The sequence below is a fragment of the Microtus pennsylvanicus genome, chromosome 19 (assembly GCF_037038515.1).
Source record: "Microtus pennsylvanicus isolate mMicPen1 chromosome 19, mMicPen1.hap1, whole genome shotgun sequence".
Lineage (NCBI taxonomy): Eukaryota > Metazoa > Chordata > Mammalia > Rodentia > Cricetidae > Microtus > Microtus pennsylvanicus.
Window position 1 is genome coordinate 34,519,090 of NC_134597.1, and position 22,949 is coordinate 34,542,038.

General features: G+C 40.0%; 1 protein-coding gene across 1 annotated transcript in view; it reads left to right on the plus strand.

Moving 5' to 3' along the window:
- The window catches only part of Mgam2 (maltase-glucoamylase 2 (putative)), an 84,555-nt gene that overhangs the window by 56,420 nt on the left and 5,186 nt on the right, over positions 1–22,949 (plus strand). The window contains exons 34-47 of the mRNA XM_075953942.1: positions 1,289–1,351; positions 2,322–2,456; positions 4,442–4,526; positions 5,462–5,600; positions 10,086–10,219; positions 10,498–10,532; positions 10,634–10,750; positions 11,307–11,455; positions 11,562–11,646; positions 12,253–12,309; positions 12,707–12,831; positions 13,896–13,984; positions 17,441–17,490; positions 22,671–22,844. Coding sequence (XP_075810057.1) covers positions 1,289–1,351; positions 2,322–2,456; positions 4,442–4,526; positions 5,462–5,600; positions 10,086–10,219; positions 10,498–10,532; positions 10,634–10,750; positions 11,307–11,455; positions 11,562–11,646; positions 12,253–12,309; positions 12,707–12,831; positions 13,896–13,984; positions 17,441–17,490; positions 22,671–22,844 — 1,437 coding nt within the window. The remainder of the gene's footprint in view (positions 1–1,288; positions 1,352–2,321; positions 2,457–4,441; positions 4,527–5,461; positions 5,601–10,085; positions 10,220–10,497; positions 10,533–10,633; positions 10,751–11,306; positions 11,456–11,561; positions 11,647–12,252; positions 12,310–12,706; positions 12,832–13,895; positions 13,985–17,440; positions 17,491–22,670; positions 22,845–22,949) is intronic.

Below are 22,949 nucleotides of genomic sequence, written 5' to 3' on the forward strand. Positions count from 1 at the left end.
TAACCCATTGGGCTTGCACTTCAAGGCAGAAGCTGACCCATTTGCTGTCTTGTAAAGCTCTCAATAACTGGATTAGGTGTGTTATAGGAAGTGTTTCTGTGTTGTTATCCTCAGGAAGTAGCACATATTAATTTTGTAAGAATTCTGTGAACTCTGAGAAAACAAGCAGTATTTCCTACTGAAATCTCAGAATATAATGATTCTAGAAGAATGTTCAATAAGTGTTCTCTGGTGATTTACCAATATATCTATAGTTAATGTACTGCTGATTATGAACAAAATTGATTAATACTATAGATTGTTCATGCTACATATACTACTCAACAAGTATTGATACTGCTAGAAAATATTGAGAAAAAGCCTGAAGGACTGAAAAGCTTATATGGAGGAGTGTGTTGTTGTTTTTAACAAATTCTCAATCATTTGATTTTACCAATAAAGACTCAGGAGTCAGATGCTGGGGTGAAAGCCTGCTAGCTCAGAGAGGCAGAGAATGCACCCAGCTGACCTTCCTCCTCAGCAGACTTCCCAGAAAACTCCTCTCTCCTATCTTTACAAACAGGTCTCCTCAAACTCAATGTCCCTCAATTTCTACTTCCTGTGCACCTCTCTATCCATCCTCCTGACTCCCTCTTATTCTTTACTTTTTTTTCTCTTAATAATCCTATGTTCACTTCTGGTCAACTGGTTTCTTGCTCTGCCTCTTGACCTATGGTTAACTTTATTTAATACTATTTACAGTATTCAAGCAGAAAGCACTTGGATTAAAGGTGTGTGCTAGGGCTGAGCCACATCACAACTATAACAGATTTTTCCAGTAAACAGCACAATCTTGGGGTTCACAGTATGATCAAATATCCTGCAACAATATGTGATGAGATAGAAATGAGGAGGGATCCAGTCTTGGTCAGGCAGCAAGATGGAATGTTAATCACATCATTTCTTTGACATCATATTTCACTTTTATTTGTAAAGAATAGTTTCTACAGGTAAAAATAAAATATATACCAGCACCAAGGACTCATTTGAAGTATCATTTTGCAAAAGATGTACTTAAAATGAAGTTTGTGACTTGAATTCAATATTTAAAATGTGAAAACATATGAAGTAAAGAAACCCTGGGCATTGTCACCTGGGAGAATTTCATGCATTCACCTTTTACACTTTAACTTAGGACAAAGATCAAGGCATTTGTAGAATGGCCACCCATTAGAACTTTGCATTGGAAACACCTCTTGGTTTGTGCACAGTGACATTTTAAAGGTTTGGAATTTTCTTATTTGTCTAGGCTTGGCCAGATTTACCCAATGTAAATGTGGATGGTTCCCTTGACCACGAGACTCAAGTTAAGGTAAAACCGAACAGAGATTTTTGGAAATAGCACCCTAAACATCTGAATGCTTGTGTTTGATAAGCACTTTCCCTTCTTGGTTAAGTAGCTCTAACTTGAGTCTGCTTGCTTGGTAGTAAGTTTTAGCAGAGGAAATGCTCAAATGAGAAACTTGACAGGCAACCAAAATGGAAGGATATAAAAAAAAAATCACAGTGAAATCCCTTATATATGCCCTTAATAGCTTGTGATTCAAATATAATGTTGCTTGAAAATATTGAATCAAAGTCTAGAACATTTTTCCAAGTAGGGAACTAGCACACACAAATGATATTTGAGGAATTCTTCGAGAACTAAAGTCATCACTATTAGGCTGGAAGAAGGAAAGCCTTCTGCTCCATCAAACCTATACGCTTGGTCACCATGCAGCTCATTTTCCCTTGGAATGACAGATAGAACCTCCTTAGTTTGGGCAGTCTACAAAAATCCCATGCTAGCCGGGCGGTGGTGGCGTACGCCTTTAATCCCAGCACTTGGAAGGCAGAGGCAGGCGGATCTCTGTGAGTTAGAGACCAGCCTGGTCTACAAGAGCTAGTTCCAGGACAGGCTCCAAAACCACAGAGAAACCCTGTCTCGAAAAAGCAAAAAGAAAAAGAAAAAAAAATCCCATGCATCTTTACAGCTCAACTGTTTAGATACTGTCCATGGCTAATAAATAAATGAAATAAAATAAATAAAGCTAATCTTATGCTTACAAGGGGCTTTAAATCTACTCAACCTCTTTTTAAGAGATTAGCCCCCTCCGCCCCACCCTCCAACTTTGTGTCCATTCTGAACCCTGAAGCAACAGCAGTCACAAAGCCAAGGTTAAATCAGAGACTGGACAGGCCTAAATGTTTGCCCATTTCCCCCTTCTTTTCTTCTTAACTCCCCTTCCTGGATAGGGGAGAGAGGAGAGATCTTCCCACTAAAGCATGTGTTGCTCTTCCAGCTATACAGGGCCTATGTTGCTTTTCCTGATTTCCTGCGCAACAGCACAGTTGCGTGGTGGAAGAAAGAGATAACGGAGCTCTATTCAAATCCTCGGGAGCCAGAGAAGAGCTTGAAGTTTGATGGATTGTGGATTGTAAGTGCACCATTAATTCTCTGGACATATGAGCAATCAGAAGGCAGGGAGATAGTTTATAAACTGGCAGAAGAGGCAACTAGGGCTGGACAGCTGAAAGGAAGAGAATTTAGTGTTTAGACCCAGGAATAGCAGAGATTATTACGGGTCTGCTTAGGAACGCGTCTAGTAGAGGAGTCTACTGAGGAATTGTGTCAGCTGCTGAAGATGCCAATACATGGGCAACAGGGGTGAACATTCTGGCATCTCTTATTTTCAATCTGACAGTCTCTTGACTTATTTCTCAGCTATCGAATCCCCTCTGAAGCTTGCAAGTACATCCAGCAAGACGGGGCAGTACTGGGAAAGGACAAGGCATGAATTTTGGAACCAAAAGACATTCACAATTGAGCTAGTATAGACTGCTCTGAAGGGATGTCTTTCAAAGGTTGTTCTAATGTGTGCTGCACAGGTTTTCGGTCAGGGATTCTTGGGATGCATCTGGGAAAAGTCTATAGGGAATCCTCCATTTGCATGTTCCTAGTGGTGGGAAACACATTCATTAATATCATGGTTTCCTCTCCCACGTCTAATCCCCTGAAACTTAAAGCAAATTCCAGTCCAGCTCTGAAGAGCTGCTAGACCCTGGGTCAGAGCAGAAGAAGCTCACAGTTCACAAGGAGACAAACTTATGAGTCCTGTGGCTGCTTTGTGGCTACTTGAACCTTCAGCCAGAAAAGTATATTGTAGATTTGTGGAAGAACACAAATTAATCCAAGTGAATAAGTCAGACAGTGGAGAAATGTAGGCATCTTTGAAGAAGAGATTCTGAAAGCTATTAGGTATTTGTTCTAACAGAAAGAAAACTATTGTTGGGTAACCCAAAACTATGCATAGTTAGTGTAGACTGTCTCCATGGGTTAGTTAGTCTAGGGGTTGTAACCTGCCTGGCTGGTCAGTAATTCCAGGGTCCCAGAGAGGCGCTATCTGAAAGACATGGGCGGGAGAAAGGAAGGAGGCCAAGCAGATTTGTCAAAGCCTCCGTTTATTAGAGTCATGGTTACAGCTTATATAGGATGAGGAATTTGGGGGGGGGTGTCAGGGGCATGACCAGAGGGATCTTGTAGTGTGGTCGTGGTCCAAGCCAGTCATGAGGTCGTCAGCCAAGAGGTTACGGTCAGGTCACGGTTCCTCAGACAGGAAGTCACAACTAGGAGTTGACACACCTAGTTCTCTAGATAGTTTGGAATGTGGGGCGGGTTCCGCTAACAGATAGCTCTCAATTAACAGATAATTGGGTGTGGGGTAGGCTCTGCCAAGAAAACAATTATTAGGGTGTGGAGCTCTTTGCAAACTCCTCAGGGCGATGGTTCCTGTAATGATTTTTTGGGGGGAATGGCTCCTGACAAGTTAGTCTCAAATGCTTGCTGTTTTCTGTTGTCTTAACACTATCTTATTTAAGGCAGACCAATCTTATTTTTACTCTGCTGGCAGACAATGAACATTTCCTGGGGGCCTCTACTTCTTGCATTTGAGCTATGCATTCTGTAATGTAAGGTTTTATTTCCAGTCTTGTTTCTAGGCTATTACAACTGCTCAGAGTGTATGCAGCCTATGCCAGCCCCAGAATCATTTCCAGGTTAGGGCCATAAGAAAAGGTACAGGAATATCATAATGGCCACAGGTTACAGATAAAAAGTAAAAAAAAATCTATGAATAGAAAAATAAAGACAGGCTTGTTGGGAAGGGGGATAGAATGAGATATTCCGTTAGGTTCAGGGTCAATGTTGCCTCAGTATTTTTGCTATAATGATACAACTTTTATACATTTGAAAAGTCCAGGTAAACTGAAAGGAGTCTTTACTCCACCAAGCTAACATTAGATTTCAGTTTGACTCATGCGGAGCATAAAGATGGTGAAAGATCATTTTTCCGAGGTTAGTGTTCTATGTAGAAATGACATACTGACTCTGGAAATAATCTTTTTCTTTTCTTGTTTGCTTCAGGATATGAATGAGCCTTCAAACTTTGTGGATGGATCCGTCAAAGGCTGCCGCAATGAAATTCTCAATAAACCACCCTATATGCCATGTATGATTTCTTTTCTGCTCAAGATCCCTCTTCTTTTTATTCTCATGTGAAGCCAAAGTTTTGGAGGGAAGGGGTAAACAAACTCTCAGCATGGCATAAAATTATATAATATATAATATAATAAAAATATATAATATATTCCAATTACTTAGTGAGTCATTATGTATAAAAGTAATGACAAGTGTTAGAAAAGAAGCTAAGCAATGCACTTGATCATATTGATGACTATAAATTTATTGCCAAAGTTTTAAATACACAGGTTCTTTTGATTAGAGTATGAAAATCTAGTCCCCAAACTTCACCCATGTTCACACACTTCATGAAAGATACCACTTCAGTGCTAATTGCACCAGAAATTGGAATAAGAGTCTGTGGTCAAAGAAATCTCAGACTACTGAGTCATCTCACCACAAAGAAGACCAAGGAATGAAGTTACTGAAATAATTGTATCAGCAACTAAAATCTAGGCTTATTATTGTCTATTGGTCACATTTCCATCCTTACATCCATCCATCCATCCATCCATACATCCATACATACATACATACATACATACATACATACATCTCATTCCTCCCTTAATTTAATATTTGCTAGTCAAATGCTGACAAGCCAGAAAGATTCAGAAGCATCAGCACAGAATTAATCTGAACAAGATGTTTATTCCCTTGAGAACATTACCATCTAGTGGAAGGAACTGTCCTAACAACAAAGGTGTTTGTCATGGTGAGAAATGAGGTGGTCCACATATTGAGTTATATTTGGAGCAAAAGGAGAGCATACAGACTCTATGTTCTTCTCAGCCTTAATGGATTTTGAAATCACAGGGTGTTGCTTTTCTCCATTAAAAATCTTAAGTAATTAGACCTGTTATGATAGACATGTCAATATATGAATCAAGATGTTTGGAAAATAACTCAGTATTTCCCCCTCAGATTTAGAAGCCAAGGATTTGGGCCTGAGCAGCAAGACCCTGTGCATGGAGAGCGAGCACATCCTTCCAGATGGCTCCCGGGTGCGCCACTATGATGTGCACAACCTGTACGGGTGGTCCCAGACCAGACCCACCTACGAGTGAGTGTGTTTTTGTCACTATTAGTAAAGATAAAGAAAAGGTTGGCCCCAGGAATTAAGGTGTATTTTAACTGTACACATAGTTTATAATCTTGCTTGTGAGACTCCCAGATTGTTTCAGGGAAATATGGGGAAAGCAATGAGGTTCTATTCAGGGGGCAAATGTGCTTAGGCCTTTAGCTAGATCCATTGCCATCTCGTCATCTTATTTAAAATACTTCTAGATAAAAAGAATACTGTCTCTAAGCAAATGTTGTTAATTGGACTGGAAGTTTTGACTCTTAACCAAGCTAAGCACCTTTACCCTGTCTCTGTCCCTGTAATTTCCCCCACCTTTCATCCTGCTTCAGTATCCATTTAGTGATTTGACAGACCATATTTTCTTTAGTAGACATGCTTTCTTATAGTTCTTTGAATATATTTATAGTATCTTGTGTAAACCCCTTCTCTACCAAGACCCTTCTGCAACAGTTTATTTTTTCCTATTTTTTTCCTATTTTCTTTTTTTTATTGAGTCATATATTTTTTTCCACCTCCCTCTCCCCTTCTATGCTCTCTTGTGATCCCCACACTCTCAATTTACTCAACAGATCTTAATTTTTTTCGCCATTCTATGTAGATCCATGTATGTCTTTCTTAAGGTCCTCTTTGTTGTCTAGTTTCTCTGGGTTGTGGACTGTAGGCTGGTTTTTCTTTGTTTTATGTCTAAAAGTCACTTATTGGCTACTTTTTTTCCATACATTTTTTGAGTCATTTGTCGTTATTATTGAATATTGAACATTTCTAATAATAAATTATAGCTCTTCCATTGTCCACAAGGTTGGCTGTTGTTTCTGTTCTCATTTGATCAGCTACTTTTCTAGATTCTGTAGCCACTGATTTCCCTACTTGCACCTCCAACCCCCCACCTCAGGAAAAGTACTTTCTCTGGTCTTTGAAAGAAGATGCTTTCTCCTTCCGTGAACCAGGGTAGCTTCGTTAAAGACTGACCCCCAACTCTCCTTTAGAGCCTGAGGGCAAGGGGCCCATTACCTTCCCCCATTGAGTACATTACAAAGGCAAACTTTGGGCCTTGAGGAAGACATTCCTGGTTCTAAATCCCACACAATCAGCTTTTAAAAAAGGACTTGCATCTTAAAGGAGCAGAGAAAGAATTCCTGAAGTTGCTTTAAAAAGAAATAGAATACTCCAGCCAAAGTCAGGTCAAAGGCTTAGAGTCTGGAAGGTGACTGTCTTACTGAAGCCCACTCCAGGCAGTGAAGGCCTGGACTCTTTAAGTCATTTTTTACTTAGCAAAGTGAAAAAGAAGATGCGTGTATACTTAAGAGACCAGACGATGTGCTTACCTTTCATTTCAGGCTTCTGCCTGCCCTCCAGCTCAGCTGCTAACGTCTTCTCTGGGAATGTCCTGGAGCCTGGGCATGCATAGTGCTTAAGATACCCAGTAATGTGCATTTCTTTTGCAAAGTTCTCAATGACTCTAATCCTCCAGGAATTGCTTTTAAAATCTGAGCCAAATGTTTTACCTGAGCAGAAATCACAGCCTGAGAACCCATGAGGGTGCCAACTAATTCTTTACAGGTGGGAATTTTTTTTCTCAGTTTTGATCTGAGGTCTGAGTCAAACCACGTGGTCACAGATCTCAGAATAGACATTGTCTGGAGGACTGAAGTTTTTGGGGAGAATACTTTTTAATAGAACAGGAAGGGATTCAGATTCCTTTGTTTACTGTGAAGCTTTTGGTTCTTTGCGGACTATAGGGTTACCAGGGAATAGCCTAAAGGAGCCTTAAGGGAGAGTGTCACAAAGCTCACTGTCTTGAAAAGATTTTTCAGATTCTTTTTTTTTTGGGGGGGGGTGATTTTTATTTCTTTATTGATCAGTGGTATAATTATTCAGGCACAAATAAAGCTGCACTTCTCGGTTCTAAAGCCATGCGTGTGCAGACAAGCCCTCAGGCAGAAGTGCCTGAATGTTAAGTGACCCACATGCATGCATGGGTGGTTATATCCATGTATGACTTAGCTAAGCCCTTGCACACATTGTAAACCCCATCATCTGTGTATTTTAAGACTCTCGGAGTGGGGAGACTCTCACTCAAGTCTCGGGATAACACGACCTCCCCCCCCCCCCAGGAACTCACGAGAGACTGTCCTTGCTCCAGTCACACAAGGTGCGCTGGGGCCGAAACTCATTTCCCACACAGGGGTAGAGAAGTTCGACCCTGAGTAGCTGGGAGAGGGAGTATTTAGGGGAAGAAACCACAACCCAAAGGGGGTAGGGAGGGCATCATGAATATTCTGAAAATACCAGTGATAATCACAAGGGGGTAACTTTCCGTTTCTCAAGATTATTCTCAAGATTAAATTCTAACTTTATGGTCAGCTAGTTCCTGGAACAGAGTCACTGAACTGGTGAACCTAGATTTTTGGCTCTACTCTTTCTGGTTCTTCAGTATGACATAGCCACGTCAACCCTCTGTACACCTTGTGCGCATGCGCTAGACAGGTTTAAAAACTGGATGCATCTTTCTCTCTCTCTCTCCCAGGCCTGTACACGCCTCCTCGAATAAACTCCTAAACAGGTTTGTTGCATGTTTTGTGGTTCCTTCTCACTCGCGCCAGGTGATTTCAAGTGGCTTCTGAGTTCTGAAATGGCTGCCTTCAGCATTTCTGTCTATGTAGGTAATTGTTGTATTTGAAGAAAACATTCCCAGATGTCCTCTTCCAACTTTCAGACTTCAGTCTAAGACAGACTTTTCTGTAAACTTTATATATATATATATAATAAAATTCCCAGGCGCGAAGGAGAACAGATCACGAAACAACAAAATCCACTTTCAGAGTTTCTTAAGAGAAAGAAAGATATGTGTGCAGGCCTGAGGAAGTCACTGTAGGAATAGAGTGTGGACCGGACACGTACAGCTTTTAAAGGTTACCTAGCACATGTGCACAGGGGCTTATGCATGTGCACAAGGGTTTGCACAGCTGCATCATGCATAGGTGAGATGACCATGCTGCACGTGGATCACGTAGGGTTGAGGGCACTGGGTGGCTATGTAAATTGCCTAAACGATTGTTGGCGCATGCGCAGCCCTGGAACCCAGAAGTGCAAGCCAAAAACACCAAGTAATGGACACTGTATCATATATGATATAAATGTATATATAGTGTAGAGTTCAAGGGAACGCTGAAGGAGATCCCAGAATCAAATAGTATGTAACAGCAAAGAGCGTTTTTATACCAACATGCATGTGGGGCTGCTCACCTGTACAAAATGGTGATGATCCTGAGAGGAACATGCAGGCTCCTTTTAAGCACAGTTAAGGGTAGTTGCAGGGACATTTATACAATTGATTACGTGAGCAGCAGTTACATTAATGTATTTCTAATTGGCTGAGATTTAGTCTTATCGTTTTTGGACACATCTGCACAAACTTGGGCAGGTCCCAACTTGACTCAGAAGAGGGCTGGCAACTGGCTTTGTCCTCGAGACACCCCAAGAATGACTTGGCTCTCTGTATTTGTTCTCTCTTTCTTCACCCTGAATGTAAGGGCCTTGGGGGTAAAAGGCCCTTGTCAGGGAGCTGCAACTTAAATTGAGTTGTAAAAGTGGGAGAGTTTAATCCCTTCAATATAACACTAAGAACCTCTTCCATGCAGGAAACTCCCATGCAATCAAAGCGCAGCACCCTGAGCACAATCCCCACCTCCCATAGTCATAAAGAACTCTAGATTGTTCTATTTGGTTTATTTATTTATTTATTTATTTATATCTTTTCTATTTTTTCTTCATTTTTCCGTTGCTCTTTCATAATGCTGCTTCATTTACACAGCTCTAGCCTCCTCTCATCAGGTATAAAATTTTGGGACTACAAAGAAAGAAACTACCACTCCAACTGAAGTGTTCAGACAAGGCACAATTTTAATCTTGATGTAGAGGGTGCGCTCAGGAGAGTGAGCACACTGGGGTGGTGAGAAAACTGACAACATCAGAACTATATGGTATGGTTAAGGGAATGTTTTCTGTTGTAGATAGAAGAGAGAACTGTACCAGTTTCACAAGTTCCTGGGGAATTCTGGCTTTTATCCAACTGCTAGAAATCCTCTGAATGTCCAGGTTGAGCTTATTTCTGGATGTTTGCACTGCGTAACCTGATATGCCATGTTTGGTGATATCTCTGGGAGGCCTGTCCTTTTTTGAAGGGAAACTGAAAGAATGGGTGGGGGTGAGGAAGAACTACGAGAAGGGGAGGGAGGGGAAACTGCAATTGAGATATAACATATAAGAATAATAAATTTAAAAAATTAAAAAGAGGGTAAGTTCCTTACTCTAGGTACAAGTATATCTCTCAAGCCCTGCCGTGAGGTTGTTTGGGACTCTTATCTGGCTTCTTTCCTGGATGAAGTCCTCTGGTTCTTAGAGCAACCATTCTGCTGCCCCATACACAGAGCCTTCAATTCACCTCCTTGTTTCCTTGATCAGAGCTGTGCAAGAGGTGACAGGACAGAGAGGGATCGTCATCACCCGCTCCACATTCCCCACTTCTGGACGATGGGCAGGACACTGGCTGGGAGACAACACTGCTGCCTGGGACCAGCTGAAGAAATCCATCATTGGTGTGTGGTTGTTCTTAGGGGCCTTTGCTGGTGGTGGGACTGGAACTAGAGTGGGTACAATTGGGCTATACTGTGTATGTTTAGATTGGCATCGAGGGGGCAGTAAAGTCAGTAAAACTTGAATGTTCTGTCAGTGTGAGTTTTAGTTTACAACCATCTCTCAATATATTCATCAGGAATTGCCCAGGGCTGTTAATGAAGCAGAGAAAAAGGTTGAGATTCCTCTCTCCTACCCAAGGGTTGCCTTCATTTAACATGGCTGTTATGTCTCATTGCAGGCATGATGGAGTTCAGTCTCTTTGGAATACCTTATGTAAGTCAGATTGGAACCGTTGCTTCTTGCCCAGATTTTAGTGTCTGTGTGTCTGTCTTGGAAGAATACCCAGTTGATATTCTGATTTTGCTTCTTCTCAGACAGGAGCAGACATCTGTGGGTTCTTTGGAGATGCTGAGTATGAGATGTGTATCCGGTGGATGCAACTGGGAGCATTTTATCCATTTTCCAGGAATCACAACAATGCAGGAAGTAGGGTGAGGCAGCCATTGTTCATGGTGCAGATTTATTAACAAATATCAAATCATAGCTTATTTCAAAATTACAGAAGTGTTTCCTGACATATCATGAAGACCACCAGGACATCCATGTTTTTGAATATCCGCAAAGTTCAGAACTCCAAGGTTATCAAAAACTCTTAATAGTACAATTTTCTTTACCTCTTGGAGGCATTTTTTTTTTTTGCCAAGAAAAGGTATTTTCTAGCTCCTGCACTGAACTACAATATAACGTGTTCCCTTGCTTGACAGAATATTGAGTTGGTAATTTACTCAAAGCATCGTTGATAAGTCAGTGCTGCATAGGGGCCTATTGGTAAGGCTTACATAGCCACAAAGCCAAAGGTTGATTGTTCAAGGGACCTGAGAATTGGTGACAAAGAGCATCTACACTAGTTTTATAGGTGACAGAGGGAGCAGAGAGGGGGAGGCTAGAAATGGCGAGAGAAGAGACTGCAGATGGTCGGCCATCCTCTTTTGAGATCCCTGGGATGTAGTGAGGGAGAACTTACCATGTGTTCACTCACCCCTTTAGAGACAAGATCCCGTGGCCTGGAATTCAACCTTTGAGGAGTACTCAAGGAGAGTGCTGCAGACCAGATACTCCCTGCTGCCATATCTGTATACCTTGATGCATAAAGCTCACACTGAGGGCAGCACCGTCATCCGACCCCTTCTCCATGAGTGAGTGTTGCCTCTTTCTCCAAGCGTGAGTCTGGGCATGTTTGTAAATAACACTTTGCAATGGTGATAGGCCTAGGGATGAGTTTTTTCATATTGGATTTTTCAGGTTCACAAATGACAGTGTAACGTGGGATATAGACCAACAGTTCATGTTGGGCCCGGCTATCCTGATCAGCCCCGTTCTGGAAAGTGTGAGTTTCTCATAGAACAGACATCTTCCAATAACATGATTTAAAACCACAGTGAAAACGTTCTTTTATTTCTAATTAAAAGAAAATATGAGCTTATCTCTGTGTGCTCATGTGCAGATATTTGGAAGACAACGTTTACAGCTGAGTTCTTTCTTTCTACCACTTGGGCTCAAAGGCTCGAACTCAAGTTTTCGGGGTTAGTGAAAGATGCTTCTCCCTGTTGAGACATTCACTAGCTCCAGGGAAAACATTTAAAACAGTTCCCTGTCTTGCTCACTTCATTATTTTCAAACAGATAACTTCCTAGAACATCAAACAAAGATCTTTTGATGTTTTTTCTCCCCAAGATATTACTGAAAGCTTTCCAAAATTGATTTCTCAGTTGGGTATTCTGTGAGCCAGTACTTTTATAATTTCACTAATTGAAACATTTTTTTCTACCTATTTGAAGAGATGTTTCCAAAGTGTATTCCTTAAGATTTCTCAAATTCTTGACATCATTAATAAAAATTCCACCTTAATCTTAATTCTATAGAAAGTGTTTTAAAAATTTATATTGTTTTCCAGTTGGAATATTCACAGAAACATACTGATTTTATGTTTCAGAACACTTTTGAGATCCAAGCTTATTTCCCCAGAGCCCGCTGGTATGACCATAGCACGGTGAGTTAGAATGTTTTTTTGGGGAATCGGATGGCTGGTTCTGTAGGTTAGAGAGGTGATTAAGACTTTCTCCTAACATCTCAAACCACAAAGCATCAATCTCCAGACTTTCTATCCCTAGCCTGATCTGCATTGATGGGATCTGAATAAAGGCATAGGAAACATCTGAGTACCTATTTCTCCTGTCGTCCACCGTAAACCTTCTCTAGACTTACACAGAAAACACTAGGTTTTCGAAGGTTTACTCAAAAATAAAAAGAGATTTTTTTTCTAATTTTTGTAGTTTTTTGCTGCTCTTCCAACATGCTTCCTTAGTAAGAAAGAAGTTTTAGTAAAATACGTAATTCATTTAATTGATTTTCCTGTCAATATTTCTCCTCTATGTGCCTCCTTCTAGGGATCTGGCCAAGACTCAACAGGTGACTGGCAAATACTGGCTGCTCCTCTGGATCACATCAACGTTCATGTCAGAGGAGGCTACATCCTGCCTTGGCAAGAGCCTGCAATGAACACTTACTACAGGTATGATGAAGCAGTGTTTGATGACCTGGCCCTTTCCCAGGATGTACAGATAAATAAACAAAAGAAATCAAGCTAGAGTTCCATTGGTTGGCTTCCATGGGTGCCTTCTGATAGGATCTGGAGGAAGAAAAGTTCATGAAACCAACCCTGGGAGGTCTTTCACCCGAGGTCTTTTATCAAGAACAGAATTCCCCTGAGCAAAAATATTTTGAGGGATAGAAACCTGGTTTTCTTCCCATGTTTTTGAAAAGGGAGAATATTAATGAGAAACTTCACTTGCTGTGGTTGCATGAGAATATAGCATCCATTTCCAGGCTGATTTTTGGTGAACTCAAAAAGAGTTTTCATAACACACACACACACACACACACACACACACACACACACACACACACACACACACACACACAGAGAGAGAGAGAGAGAGAGAGAGAGAGAGAGAGAGAGAGAGAGAGAGAGAGAGAGAGAGAGAGAACATGTCAAAAAGCATATGAAAATGATACAGAAAATCAGTTGACTTTCAGCCGGTGATGAAACACATGATTTTTACCAAAACAGACCCTGAGATGGTTCTTGAATAATAAATAGGATTTAAACATCTGAAGACGAGGAGAGATATTCTGGGAGGGTTAAAGAAATAAAGGTGAAAAATGAGTTGAGTAGATACAATTGAAACAGAGTTAACTCGTGGAAGGCTGTGAATGGCATCCTATGTAGTTTGGATTTTAATCCTTGGCACCTGAAAGCTGTTGAAATTTTAATTTTCTGGTATTGATGTCACATCATGGTTTTGTACAATTGCAATGGGTATATTGGAAAATGTGACTATTTGAGCTGTGAAATTCAAAGCTAACAAAGGTTTCATTGAAATTTAAATGATGTTCTCTTGACTTAGATCTTATATTTTATCTCACTATATTCTTTGTCACTTTTTGTACATATTTAACACCTTGAGTTTTGTGGTTTATTCCTGGATTAAGATGTTTTTAGAAGATGTTTTTTATTCTTACAGCCTACAACCAAGTGAAAAACAATGATTGATGATTTGGTTTTATTTTTTATAGCCGACAAAATTTTGTGGGGTTGACTGTTGCTTTGGATGATAAAGGGGAAGCTGAAGGTCAGATGTTTTGGGATGATGGACAAAGCATCGGTAAGTATGACCTCACCCCCAGAGAGCCTGCATCTCATTCTGAGCACTGTATAATAGAAGCTCAGCATGTACCGGTGGGACCCTAAAACCTACCTCTGTGCTGCCTACTGTTTGAAACTTTGGCTGGCTCAGATATATTCTACTGCAAGTTATTGTAGAGCCGGTATGGTTCCCCAGTCTTGGAAGTTTATGAGTCTGACGTGATGGCTTCCGCCAGGGCAGGTCTATCCTCACAGAACTATCTCACTCTGTTAACACAGTGTGGATACAGATATCAGGCTAAGCATGAAGTCATCCTCACAGGGCAGGGCTAAGGCTCTCCTTGGGTCAGCAAACAATATCAGGCATCTTTTTTCTCATAAGTCGGGACACTCAGGAGACTCTTGGTGACACATAAATTGAGAAGTAAAAATTGCCAGGGGGATGCTTAAGACTTGGCATGCTCTGTGTCCTCCTGCTGGGTTTTCACTCACTCTATTGGAGATAACTACCACCCATCGTTACCATCAGAGTAGTCTCTTGCTCAGACATTTCTAAACAACACCGGCACGCTGCTGTTAACCTGTTCTCACTTTTACTACGATTATCTTGGACTATAATATTTTGATTTTGCAAAAAGCCACACTTTCTGAAATTATAATCTATTTTCCTTCACTAATATATCTAAAACCATCTTCTTTTTAATTTTCATCATTCTCATTGAAGCATGAAATACAAAAGCTTTAAGGGTAGAGAATTAGAATAAACATACAACTACATGTAGGTATATTGCTGTGTTGTCTTTTGTTATTCTGTTGTTATATACCTAGAAAAATGCTTATTTTTGAATAACTGAAAGCATGGCAAATTTAATTTTTATATCAAGTTTCTTTTTACTGAATGTAATAACAGACACATAAAGGGATATTAAGATATGCTCCTTACAAACATCTTTACTATTACTATGGCCATATGTCATGAAGAGGATAGTCTAAACTTGTTTTTTTTTTTTTTTTTTTTTTTTTTTTTTTTTTTTTTTTTTTTTTTGAGACAGGGTTTCTCTGCGTAGCTTTAGAGCCTGCCTTGGAACTTACTCTGTAGACCAGGCTGGCTTTGAACTCACAGAGATCTGTCTGCCTCTGGCTCCTAAGTGCTGATATTAAAGGTGTGCTCCACTGTCTAACTGGTATTTTAAAGTTTATCTAACTATAATTATGCTCCCTATGTGACATTAATTTCATTGTTACAAATTGAGTTTTGAGTATTAGCTTTATTTGCATTTTAGATGATTTTTCCAGCATATATGACCCTAGCTAAAATTTACATAAAAATCCACTTAAGAATATAATTCTTTGAATTTCTTATTTAAAAATTTAAAATAAAATATAATTGCATCAATTCTTCCATTTCTTTCTTCCCTTTAACCCCTCTAACATCCCCTCCTTCAATCTCTTTAAAATTAATGGGCTCCTTTTTCTTTATTGTTATTGTCACACACAGACAAACATATTTATGAACACATTAACAAATCGCTCATGGCTTGTGTGTACATGATTTCAGAGCTCATTACTTTGTATATAACCAATTAGGGGACTTATCCCCAGGAGAATCTAATTTTTCTGGTCTCAGCATGTACTTCGTCATCTAGGGGTGGGACCTCAGGAGACTTCCCTTTCTGTGTTAGTGAGTTTATTGGTGTTATCATTGTTTAAGTCTTGTTTAATCAGCCATATTCTTTTATTTGTCTGTTTTTTGAGATAGGGTTTCTCTGTGTAACAGTTCTAACTGTCCTGGAACTAGCTCTATAGACCAGGCTGTACTCAAACTCACAGAGGTCCGCCTGCCTCTGCCTCCAGAGTGCTGGGATTAGAGGTGAGCACCACCACTATCTGGCTAAGCGGCCATGTTTTTAGGCATCATGGATGTAGCTTCTTTTTGTTTCTAGGAGAAGCAATCTCACAGCAGATTTTTTGAGTTTTTGATCTTCTAGCTCCTACAATCTTTCTGCCCCCTTTTCCAGATGTCCTGAGAAGCTGTATTGAAGATGTATGTTGAGTTTGGGCTGCCCATGATCCATTGTTCTCTGCATTTTGATTATTTGTGTTTTTCTTTTTCTTTTGTTATGGTGTCTGTTTGCTGTAGAAAGAAGCTTCTTTGATGAGGCTGGGAGCTACACTTATCTAATTGTGTAAGGATAGGTTTTAGAATGCCATTAGGAATTACGCTGATCTAGTAAAATGGCAGTAGTAGGTTCCCTAAGCTCTATACACAGCCCCAGTTGTCTAAGTCTCTAGTAGCAGGTGTAATTTTCAACCAATTGAAGAGACCTTAAGTCTAATTGAACAGCAGCCAGTTGCCACCAAGATACGAGTGCTGCTATTGTACCTCAGGGAAATCTTGCCATGCTGGTCATTGTTCTGGTTCCTAGATGTCACAGCTGGATAGGAATATTGATGGCTCCCCTCCCTTAGTAATTTACTTACTACTTTCTGGTACTGTGAAGGCTAGGCCACAGGAAGGAGACTTCCAGGTTAGACCCAGCTCAAATCTTCTGAGTCCTGTTTCCATAGTATGTGGAGTCTGCAGTAATAGGGGTTTGCTTTCAGCTTCTAAGAAATGACCAAGGGAAATAGCAATAGTCTATGTTTTGGACAAATATGTTACACTACTCTGACTCAAGTGGGGGTTTCTCGTGTTCTGGTACTGAGGTTTTTGTCAAATAGTTGAGCTGCCCAGCTTGTGTTCACTTGACACAAGATGCGCTCAGTTTAGAAGAGTCATTTACCTCAACTGAGATAATGCCCTCATGGGACTGGCTGAAGGCCTGGCCTTTCGTGGGTCGTACCATACCTGGACAGGTGGTCCTGGGTGTATAAGAAAGCATATGCCAGATAATAACCTGAAATCAAAAGTGGTATTCATTCCCTTTGGTGTCGGAGATAAGCCCCGGGTCTTGGTCTTTCTTTTTCTTCTGAACGATGACATTTATTCAGCATGTATTATACACCAAATACTGTGTTTTGAACGATGACACTTATTCAGCATGTATTATACACCAAATACTGTGTTTTGAACGATGGCATTTATTCAGCATGTATTATACACCAAATACTGTGTTTTGAACGATGACACTTATTCAGCATGTATTATACACCAAATACTGTGTTTTGGATGAGTACAGTGGGACACACCTGGCATTGTGAAGGTGGAAGAAAGAACAGTGAGAATTCAAAGACAGACTGTGCTACCCATGAGTTCCTGGCTAGCCTTAGCTAGAGAACAAACACTTCTAAAACAAAACAAACACACAAACAAGCAAACAAAAGGCAAGTGCCTGCTTATTATCTTTATTGCTTCTCAGGAAGATGAAAGATACCTTGTTAGTTGTTGTGATCCACTTTAGATAGTTCAGAGTCAACAGGAGATTGTCTGCTACAACTAAAGCAGGGAACTGTATTCTTTTTTTCTTGTTTGCAGATACGTATGAAAAGGGATTTTATTTCTTGGCTAACTTTAGAGCAACACAGGTAAGCCTACCTTCTTGATTTATAAATTCTTTTACCTACAGATTAGACATCATCCTCTAACTTTAATTTTAATTAAAATATAATGTTTACATGTTAAGAACTACTTCCTTTCTCTACTTTTCTAATTCATGCTGCTGACAATAAAATCAGAAAGAAAATAGTCCATATTTTATGTTTATCCAGAATACATTCACTATGTGAAAAGAAGTTTGGAACTCATTTTATCCTGGGGGAAATAGATCCATCAATGTGTAGCTTATTTCTAGGGATAAGAAGCTTTTTGGCTGACCAATATGAAATGTAAATGCTATATAAATTATCCATTATGTAACACTGCTGTATAGTCGATAACTTCATAGCCTCATTGTCATGTGACAACAAAAGTTTACTGAGATCATGACTTTATAGTGTTCAGGTGATCTGGCCAATACTTAACGGACATTGGCTGGATCACATATATATCTGCGGATAGCCTTCTGTGTATTGCTCAGTTTGGATGAGTTTGATTTTATTTGCATAACTGGTGGCCAGCTGACCTGAAGATGGGATAGAATCATCTTATGGGTAACTTTTTCATGATTATGGAGTGCAATAGTGAACGCTGAGGGGCTTAAGAGAGGGTCAGTGATTTAAAGTGCTCGTTTCTTCTGTGGAAGAGCCATGTTTGGCTCCTAGCACCTATTTCAGGAAGGCCACAGCCACCTGTAACTCTAGTTTTGGAGGATCCAGTGTTTTTGGCCTCTGAAGGTACCTGAATGTGCATAGTCCACCTAAATTCACACAGGCATGCACACACACATAAATAAACAAACAATCTTTAAAAATTAGAAAAGGAAATACCAAATTCCTACTTAAAAATTACATTATTATCAAGTTGACTAATTTCCTATTACCAAAGTAAAGGATACATGACCAAGCCCAGAGGCAAAGATGGCTCATCATATCTTATTCAGAAAAGCAGAACTATAAGAATTACAAGGGGAAATGACAATTATAGAGGAATAAATAAATAAATTAGAGAAAACAATACTTTGCAATTTGGATGATTCTATTGACAATCTGTCTTCTTCTCCTGAGAATTAAGTAAATCTTCCTATATCAAGTCCAGAATCTGCTTAGCACTCACCTGTTGACTTAAAACATGGGCTAGTAGCACAAACGGTGCTTTAGTTCCCCTCTGTCTTCTCTTACAATTGTATGTATCTCTGGGGGAACTTAAGATTTTCTTTGTTTTGTGTTTATGATTTATGCTGGATACCTCTGAATGCTAGTTTATTTAGATTTCTCTTAAAACACAGATGCCAGGATCAAGAGCATGGCTGTGACTTCTGTGTTTCTTTTCTTTTTGTCCTTCCTTCATTCTTTCCTTCTCTCTCTTTTTTTTAGTGAAATAGAACTTTTTTCTTTTTTATTGGAAATAGATTCTTCCATTAAACCATATATCCCAAACACAATTGCCCCTCCCTCCACTTCTCCTAGCTCCAACTACCTCTTTTCTCCCCCAGATCCACTTCCCTCTGGTTCCTTTTCAGAACAAAGCAGGCAGGCCTCTAAGAGAAGATAGTCAAACATGACAAAACAAGATACAGTAAGACAAGGCCAAAGCTCTCATATCAAGGCTTGGCAAAGCAAGTCAGCAGGAGGAAAGGAGTCTTAACAGCAGGCAAAAGAGTCAGAGATATAGCCACTCCTATTGTTAAGAGTCCCACAAAAATACCAAGCTAAAAGCCATAACATGAATATACAAGAGGACCTGGTGCAGACCCATGCAGGCCTCAAGCTTGCTGCTTCAGTCTCTGTGAGCCCATAGAAGCCCTGCTTTGTGAAGTCTGTGGGCTGTGTTCTTCCAGTGTCCTTCATCCTTTCTGATTCCTATAGTCTTTTGTCCCCATCTTCTGTGGGATTTCCAAGATCTCTGAAGAGGGGACCTGTAACATGAACGGGGGCCCTGTTTGTTGTGGTGGTTTTTATCCCGCCCGGTTCCCCACAACTGTTTAGCCCCAAAGAAAATCACACATAGGTCTCCATAAATTATAAGCTGATTGGCCTATTAGCTCTAGCCCCTCGCTGGCTAACTCTCACATCTTGATTAACCCATTTTTCTGATCTATGTTAGCCATGTGGCTCAGTACCTTTTTCAGCGAGGCAGATCATTCACATTCTGTTGCTTCAGTGATCTGGGCAGGAGTGGGAAGAATCAACTTCCTCATTCCCAGAATTCTCCTGTTCTCATTACATCATTTCTACTTCCTGTCTGGTTTTCCCACCTATATTTCCTACCTGGCCAATCTGCATTTATTTATAACATGATTGACAGAATACAGACAATTCTCCCACACCAGGGATCTGATAAAAGACCTCCAATTTATACTCTCTCTCTTTATAATGTCTAGTTGTGGGTCTCTGAACCTGTTCCTATCTGTTGTCTGTTGCCTGAGAAAGCCTGTCTGATAATGACCGAAAAAGGCACAGATCTATGAGTGTAGGAGACTATCATTAGGAATCATGTCATTGATTTTATTTTTTTTAAGACCATCCTTGTTTGGTTCTACTGTAGGAGTCTGAGCTATCTAGTCTCTGGTTTCTTGTCATCCAAGCAGTGCTGGGCATGGGCTCCCTCTTGGGAAGTGGGCCTCAAATTAAATCAGATGTTAGTTGGCCACTACCAGACATTTTGGGAGACCATTGCCCCAGCACATCTTTCAGGCAAGACAGATTGCAGGTGGAAGGTTTTGAGGCTTGGTTGGTATCCAGGTTTATCTTTCTAAATCCCGCAGAGTACCTTCTCATACTAAAGGAACTAGGAAGCAGAGGTGATGACTCCTAGCTCGCACCAGCTCAGTCACTCTGTGTTCAATGAGCTGAGTCGTTGTCCTCAGCAATGGTGCCCCTGCTGTCAGTTTTCAAAGGGCAACCTTCTCTCCCAGCATCATTCTGGGATGTTTAGGTATGTCCATGGGATCTCTACATCCAACAATGTAACCTAGGCCCACCACTGCAAGTATTGCCAGGCTACCAAAGATTGCCAGTTCAGATCCATATCTTCCACTACTAGGAGTCCTCACTAGGATCACCCTCATAGATTCCAATAAGTTTGCTCTGCACTAGGTTTCCACATTGCCCCACCCCCATGTGATACTTTCTGATCCCCCTCCCGCCCCAGCCCCACCCATTGTATTTATTCTATTTCCTCTTCCTAGGGAGATCCATGCTTCCCCTCTCTTGCCCAGATTGGTTTTGATCTTGCTGTGTAGCCAGCAAGCCTCCACATTACGCTCTCCAGGGCCTGGGATTATAGTCATATATCATTGCATTTGACTTTGTTCATTTGTGAAAATGTAATGTAATATTTTTATTTCTCTTTCTATTGTTGCCATCAGAATTAAGCCCCATGTAACTTTACCTGTCTGCCTCTGTCTCCTTGATGTTTTCATAGAATTGTCCTAGCCTTGTGTTTCAGCTGGTTTCATTTCTCTGTTAGCACCTGCTGTACTGGTCCTCATTTATCTGCTCCCATTACTTGTCCCTCTCATGTAGCCTGCAGCTCTTAACTGTCCTAGGACTTCTAGAGTTCCATATACTCATTAATACTTTTCATGTCTATTCTATTCCCATAATCACTTTCCTTCAATTTCCTTAACACCCATAGGATTTTTGTTATGATTTTCATTTTAATTTAATTGTGTAACTTCTTATAATTTATCTCATTTTAACTTACATTGGCCTTTATATATGACACTTCATGGTTTAGACAATTTGTTATGTTCTTTGCAAACTTTATAATTCAGTGACAGTTTATTATGCTTCTGTATTATGCCAGCATATCATCATTCCACCCTATCTATGTCACTTAGCTCTGTGAAAATGCATGACTTTGTCTCCTATTACCTTAATTTCTTCTTCTGAAAAACAGAAGGAATGATACTTTATTGCAAGATTAGTAAGAATACAAACAAAAAATTTTCCAGAACCTTTCTTGATTCACATGCCTATCTTAGACATTGTATTAAGATTTTCCAGTGGAACAGAACTGATAGAATGGATACAAACGCACGTATACAGGCACACTCAATCACATACATACACACACATACATACACACACACTCAATCACATACATACATACACATACATACACACACACTCAATCACATACACACATACTCAGTTACACACATACACATACTCAATCACATGCATGCACACACTCAATCATAATACACACACACACACATAGACACAGGCACACTCAATCACATACATACATACACACACACACACACACACAAAGAATACACATATAAAGGAGATTTATTAGAATAGTTTAAGGCTGTTCCCTGCCTAGATTAATAATGGTTGTCACTTGACTGAAAAGCTAAAAATCTGGAAGTTTTGTGGTTCACAAAACTGGATATTTCAGCTGCTCTTCAGTCTATGTTGGGATCTCAAAACAGTAGAGTAGGTGTTAATACTAGTGAAGGTTTTAACACCATATAAGCAGGATAGATAAGTTTGCCAGAGAGAATGAAAGCAAACAGTAAAAAAGAAAAGGCTTCCTTTTGGGGTGGTAGTGGTGGTGAGGGTTTTGAGATAGGGTTTCTCTATGTACCAGCTGTAGCTGTCCTGGAACTAGCTCTGTAGACCAGGCTGGCCTTCTTCCTTTTGTTTCATATGTGGACTGCCACTAGAAGGTATGGGCCAGATTTAGGGTGGATTTTCCCATTTCAGATAAAACCTTTCACAGGTGTGTCCAGCTGTTTGAGTTTTGGTTGATTCTAGATAGATTGTCAATAAAGATTATCCATCACAGACATCATCAAATTTGCCATGGTTGGTACTTAGGAACTATGTCTTCATAAAATATTCAATAAATAAAATAGAAACAAGAGTTGGAGAGATGGCTCAGCAATTAAAAGCACTTAATTGCTCTTTCAGAGGTACTGAGTTCAATTCCCAGAAACCACATGGTGAGCTCACAACCATCAGTAATGGGATCAGCTTGCTTCTTCTGGTGTGCATGAAGACAGGCACTCATATGCATAAATGCACAAATAAATAAATCTTTAAAAACATTTAAAATGAAAATAATTAAAATATTTTTACATTGTTACATAGAACATAGTTTACTATGTTTATTACCTGTGTGCTATATATGTTTTATTTTTATGAATTCTTTATAGACCACCTTGAAAATTCAGGTCCTACATAATCAGTATCTGAGTGACTCAAATCCACTGAAAGTTGGATATATTAGAATCTGGGGTTTAAACTCCTCTTTTGTGGTAAATGTCCGTGTTGCCTACAACAACCAGCAATTCATTGAGGACAATTTCACAAGTGACCCCTACAATCAGGTATGTCTGAAAGGAATGCCTCATAAACTCACTTTATTATTGTATTGAATTATCTCTGCCATTGCTGTCTAATATATGTGATACATGGTAGAAGTATTGTACATC